Here is a 6,248-nt window from a genome sequence, read left to right on the forward strand (position 1 = left end):
AGAGGCAGAAAGGTATAAACAGTTTAAGGGTGAACATTTAGATAAATTATATTCACAGCTATAACTAACAATGTATCACTGCACTGCTTGAATACCCAAGTCTGACAAGACCACATGTACTAGAGAAACATATTAGTACAAGCCGGTCCCTCTGCCAAAGTACTCACTAAATACATGTGTCCCATAGGTGAACTCAGCCACGCACCCAAAGGCACTTAGGAGTGCAATTAGGCCATGCTGGTCAGAGGCAAGAACTATTTCAGGTGTAATACCTCAGGAAAGCCTACACAACCTGAACTCTTTCCTAGTGATGTCACATTAATAGCTTCCTTCCCTTACTCATTGGTCAGAAACTGAGAACTGACTAGAAACAGATTAACCAGGAGGCCAAGTAGAAGAGTATTTATAAATAGAGCAGTAATCCTAAAGACTGATATCTGAAAATCAGTATCTATAATAGAAAAACTATTTTTAAGCAGGAAAGATAAAATTCTCGAGATCTAAAAGTTGCTCTCTTCTATCTTAACAGATAATCGTCAGAATGAATATGAATATCTTCAGAACGAAAATGAAGCCTGTGTTGTATTTGTGTTTGTTTCTTCTTGGACTTCAAGTCCAGGGTCAGTATAGTAGGTCCAACCTCAATGATGAACAGCAGGAACAAAACATGCCCCATTCCCCAGAAGAACATTCCCAGGCTGAAGGTGAAAACTTGGCTCATGTCAGGATAGCTCCCAGCAATGCTGACTTCGCGTTTAGGTTTTACAAGCAGGTCAGAGAGGAGGCAGGCAACAAGAACATTTTTTTCTCTCCTTTGAGCATCTCCACTGCCTTTGCAATGCTCTCCCTGGGGGCCAGATCAAACACACTCATTCAGCTGCACGAAGGCCTCGCCTTCAACCTGACAGAGGTGGAGGAGCGGGAAATCCATGAGGGATTTCAGCATCTCCTCCAGCTGCTGAATGACCCACACCAAGAAGTCCAGGTGACCATAGGCAATGCCCTCTTCATAGACAACCAACTGAAACTGCTCCAAAAATTTTTGGATGATGTCACAAACTTTTATTACTCTGAAGTTATTTCTAGTAACTTCCAGAATTCTGCAGATGCTACAAAGGAAATAAATAAGTACATAGAAATAAAAACCCATGGGAAAATTGTTGATTTACTCAAGAGTCTTGATCTGGACACCATGATGGTTTTGGTTAACTGCATTTTCTTTAAAGGTGAGTGACAAACTTAAGTAGCAGTTATATACATAAGCTTTGGAAGTTTTATCCAGATCTAAGAAACATAACTTTTTTCACATTGTGAACCCATGCTATCATCTAATGTAAAATATGTCTTTCTACCTTGAAATTACATAAGGAAATATTTGAAAGCCAGATATGAAGAATCATTTTCTATATGAGTAAAAACAAAAGAACCCACAGAAGAATGGATCAATCTCGTAACACATTTAAGCCAGGTTCAGAGCTGAAAATGTTCAGAAAATAGAAGCTTGACAACTTATGATAATTTGTTAAAAGGCACAGGTGTTTGGCTGTACAGGACAAGGTCAAACACGGATTACACTTGTATGAAAGCAATAAGCCTGGAGCTTGTACAATGGGAGTCCATGGAAGTTTTACCATTGCCTTAGCAGGCAAAGGCTCAGTTCTCTTCCACAGCAACCCTCAGTCTATATTTTTCTTGTGTGACTTTTATTAGAACCACTGAAATGTTTTAAAGCTTCTTTTCATGGCTAGGGAACAAGCATTGTTAAACTGAGATAGGCTTGTTGTTGCCTTTACAGTTCTAATACAGTATTTTAAGCATCAACTAATGTAACATGCCTTTATTAGTCTGTTTTTCAGTTTATTCAATTCTACATTCCTTCTTTTGTCAAAAGGCTACTGGGAAAAACCTTTCAACAATTTGGCGACCAGAGATGATGTCTTCTTGTTGGATACCAAGAATTCTGTTAAGGTCAAAATGATGCATGCATATAAATACTTTAATATCCATAGAGATGAGAAGTTGTCTTGCTGGGTAGTAGAAATCCCGTACAAAGGAAAAGCTACTGCATTGTTTGTTCTGCCTGATGAAGGGGCAATGAAGCAGGTGGAGGATGCTCTGCTAAAAGAAACAGTATCTAATTGGATGCAATCACTTAAAAAAAGGTATTATTTTAATTGTTGCTTTGTTTAAATATCAAACAGGCTGTAACTACTCATGCAGGTAAGGTAAAGCTTAAGATGCCACAGATTTGCTAAGCACAGCTGTGAGGAACAAGCATTGTATTGCTGGTTAACTCAGACAAGGTACTGGACAACTTCCTACCTGAGGGGAACTCTATCCTCAGCTCCTCCAGTCACAGCAGTGGGAATGCTACCAGCCATGAGGATCCCGCACACAGGCATGTTAACCTCAGAAGCCCACCTCAAGTAGGAAGAATCCAGTCCAAAAGAAAATACACTTTCTTTTTCTCCATCCTGGATGATACTTTCCAGCCAGTCACTTTCACAAACCAGCACTGTGTCCCTGTACCACTGATCAGACTGTGGTTGGTGGGACAGGTACCCCAATTTTTGTTTTTCTAACATGAGATTTTTCACTGCCTCAGAAAGCCAAGCCTTAACTTTACAGGCACTTGGCATGGGTGTATACCTGCAACAGCTATCACATTGAGGGATCTTGTAATAATAAACTCTCATTTTTCATTTATTTTCTGAAAGAATCATCTACCTGGACCTTCCAAAATTTACCATCTCTGGCTCCTATGATGTTAAGAGCCTTTTTGAGAAAATGGGTGTGACAGAAGTGTTCAGTGACCAGGCTGATCTCTCTGCAGTGGCAGGAAAAAGTCTTTTGAAGGTTTCTAAAGTAAGTATGCAAACAGAGGTGGTAATCAAGAGATGTGTCTGCCTTGCTTACATGCAGTTTTTATCTCTGCAAATAGACTGATCCCACTTCTGGAGTGTGGTCATGGCTCATTGATGGCAATAAAGGAAGGAGAAGGTTAGGGATTAAATGTCTCGTTCCTACGGTTTAATATTAAACTAATTATTTTAGTTATTAGTTAGTTATTAAATTAATTATTTTAGTTATTAGTTCTTTGTTTAATATTAAATTAATATTAAATTTACTTCACAGTGATCTTGCAAATTGACTTGAAAATCTCTTAAGAAGAAAACAGATCTGGAAAGGATAACAGGAATAATTTCACAAAAAGCCAGTATAAAATAGTTAATACATGACAAGAGTCACAGTTGTGACATATTTTCTTATCTCATGTATACACTTTTCATAACTGCATTATCTGAACACCTCTGAATTTATATGGACAACAAACTTGTAGGACAGCCCAATTTCACAAATGAGAAAACTGGACACAGACAAATAAAGTGATTTCTTAGTGTCCCAGGGAATATGTGCCTTGTGTCATGAGGGAAGTGATCCTTCTCCTCTATTCTGCACTTGTGAGACCACCTCTAGAATACCGCATCCAGTTTGCGGCTCCCTGGGACAAGGGAGATGTGGACATACTGGAACAGAGCAGTTCTAGTAGAGGGTGAGCAGGATGGCCATGTGGCTGGAGCATGGGATGTGTGAGGAGAGGCTGGGACACCTGGAGCTGTTCAGTCAGGAGAAGGGAAGGTGAAGGGGAGTTCTTAGTACTGGCCAGAGATATCTATTAGGAGGGTGCAGAGAAGATGGATCAAGACTTTTCTTGCAGATGCACAGTGACAGGACAAGAGACAATGCACACAAGCTAGAAAATGGGAAATTCTCATCAGATACTATGAAAAAAAAATCAGCATGAGGGTGATAAAAAATTTCCATCCTTGGAAATACTCAGATCCTGACTGAATGAGACCCTGAGCAAGCTTATCTAGTGTCAGAGTTGACCCACTGTGGAGTGGTTGGTTGCATTTGATGACCTCTAGAGGTCCTTACAACCTATGTCATTGAATCATAGTGTGATTCTTCACACTAAAATAATATCTTATTACATGTGTAAACACTTGGATTACAGATATAAAGTGAGTAAATAAAGAAAGGGTAACAGGACCTCATGAGAGGAATTTTCAGATGTGTTATGAACAAAGAAAAAACCATGGAGGACTGACCAAAGACAATGAAATAAGATCACATGAATTTATAAATATTAATTTGCTATATCTACCATAGAAAGCCCTGTAAAGTCATATCAGTGGGCTGTGTTACAGAAAGACACCATATGAATCTTGTCACTATTGTGTCTTTGCAGAAATGATTTTTTTGCATACATAGAAATTTATGCAAAATGAAAATATTCTTCTCCTGTGATAAATATTAAGGACAAAATCTTACTCTGAGAAGGAACAGAATGAAAACTGTTCTCTATGCTGGCCTGTCTCTGCAAGCAGCCAAGTTCCACTCTGCCAGAGTGTCGAAGAAAACTCCCTGAACTCAGAGCAAACTTTGCTTGCCTTGGAAAGACTAGACATTTTTATCTTTTTCACACCAGTTCTACACTCATTCTGTGCTTTCTTTTAAAAACTACCTTCTCACAGTGTTAAAGCAAACAATTTTTTCCCCAGATGCTTCTCACTCTTCTGTACATAGATTTTAATCTTTGCTTCCCTTACAGGCAATTCACAAGGCCATGGTAGCTGTTAGCGAGAACGGCACAGAGGCTGCTGTAGTGACTGTGATAGAAATGGTAACAACATCTGCATTTGCAGAGTTTTCTCTTCCTCCTCACATCACATTCAACAGGCCTTTCCTGATTATGATTTTTGACAAAACCACCAACAGCATCCTCTTCGTGGGGAAAATTGTGAACCCAGCTGCCATAGAAGACTAGGCCAGAGCACTTGCACTCCCAGTGCAAAGAAGATCGTGTGTGCACATCTCAGGGACTTCTTTGCAAAAAGTGACTAGAATTGGTCCCTAATCAACAAATAAATAAATGTAACATGAAGTGTTCTTCACTTAGAAGCAGACAGCTGGGGACAAGCGTAAGTGGGCCATGTTTCAAAATGTCCCAGGCCAAATAGGCAGCCATGGGATCTTCAGCAAACCTTTCCCTACCTCACCTACTCATCACTGGTGCCACACAGTCCCTTGCATGCAGATAAACCTTCCTATTCCTGTCTGAGAAACTCCCTATGTCTCCCATTTCCTGCATGTCAAGTCCTCAGTACAGAAACCACAAATCTATAGCCCTTCTGCTGAGAAACCATCCTTTTCCTCCCTCTCATTCCACTGTGAATCCCTGGAGAAGTCTCTTTCCTCTTCAAAGCCCTTCCAGGGCTCAGTGACTGAGAGTGGAAAAAGAAACTTCTGATGCTTCTGAGTAAATAACTTCCAGCTAATGATGTTGCCCTCCACCTGCTTCTGCAAGTTAGGCTGATGAGTGCTTCCAAGAGGTTCCTCTCCATTAGATGATGTTTGGGGTGCAGCAAGGTGACTCGGACATCTTCCTGAGCACTGAATAGACAGAAGGTGGTGTTACTACCAGCACAATGTGAACTGAGAGCTGTGCTGTGGCAGATTAATTTCATTTATTTACAATTAAAAATAGAGTAGGATAGTAATAAAGACATAATTAAAAACACCTTCCTCCCACCCCTCCCTTCTTCCCTGGCTCAATTTTATTCCTAACTCCTCAACCTCCTCCCCCTGAGTGATGCAGGGGAATAGGGAATGGGGGTTGTGGTCATTTTATAACACTTAATCTCTGCCACTCCTTCCTCCTCCTATTCTTACCCTGCCGCAGTGTGGTCTGCCTCCCACTTTAACTGCTCCAGCATGGGTCTTTCCTACAGGGTACAGTCTATCAGAATAAGACTGCTTCAAAGTGAACTCCTCTTCAAGGGGCCACAGGAGGTCTTGTCAGGAGCCTGCTCCAGCATGGGCTTTCCACAAACTGCAGCTTCCTTTGGGGCACTTCCCCATGCTCTGGTGTGGGGTCCTCTGCTGCACTGTGAGTATCTGCTCCACCACAGTCCTCCATGAGCTTCAGGTTGACAACTTGCATCACCACAGTCCTCTCCAAGGGCTGCAGGGGAATCTCTCTGGAGCACCTCCTCCCCACCTTCTTCATTGACCTGCACGTCTGTGGGGATGCTTCTCTCACATTTTTTTTGCTCCTCCCTCTCACAGCTGCTGCTCAGTTTTTACCATTTCTTAAATACGCTTTCCCAGAGGTGCCACCATCTTGGTTGAGGGGCTCAGCTGTGTCCTGCGGTGCATCTGTTGGAACCAGCTGGAACCCTGGG

The 6,248-nt window shown here is 41.3% G+C and overlaps 1 protein-coding gene across 1 annotated transcript; it reads left to right on the top strand.

The window, feature by feature from the left end:
- The first annotated feature begins 427 nt into the window (after positions 1 to 427).
- On the top strand, positions 428 to 5,706 carry LOC102091562 (alpha-1-antitrypsin). The gene is made up of 4 exons (XM_005506120.4): positions 428 to 1,226; positions 1,892 to 2,162; positions 2,718 to 2,865; positions 4,616 to 5,706. Exons 1-4 carry the CDS (start codon positions 542 to 544, stop codon positions 4,829 to 4,831), a joined length of 1,320 nt encoding a protein of 439 aa, XP_005506177.3. The 5' UTR covers positions 428 to 541; the 3' UTR covers positions 4,832 to 5,706.
- Positions 5,707 to 6,248: the final 542 nt, after the last annotated feature.

Source organism: Columba livia, chromosome 5 (genome assembly GCF_036013475.1).
Source record: "Columba livia isolate bColLiv1 breed racing homer chromosome 5, bColLiv1.pat.W.v2, whole genome shotgun sequence".
NCBI classification, from domain to species: domain Eukaryota; kingdom Metazoa; phylum Chordata; class Aves; order Columbiformes; family Columbidae; genus Columba; species Columba livia.

Coding starts and splice junctions, on each gene's coding strand:
- LOC102091562 (XM_005506120.4), top strand. CDS start 542: ATGAATATGAATATCTTCAGAACGAAAATGAAGCCTGTGTTGTATTTG. Junction 1,227..1,891: donor TAACTGCATTTTCTTTAAAG/GTGAGTGACAAA, acceptor TTTTGTCAAAAG/GCTACTGGGAAAAACCTTTC. Junction 2,866..4,615: donor GTCTTTTGAAGGTTTCTAAA/GTAAGTATGCAA, acceptor CTTCCCTTACAG/GCAATTCACAAGGCCATGGT.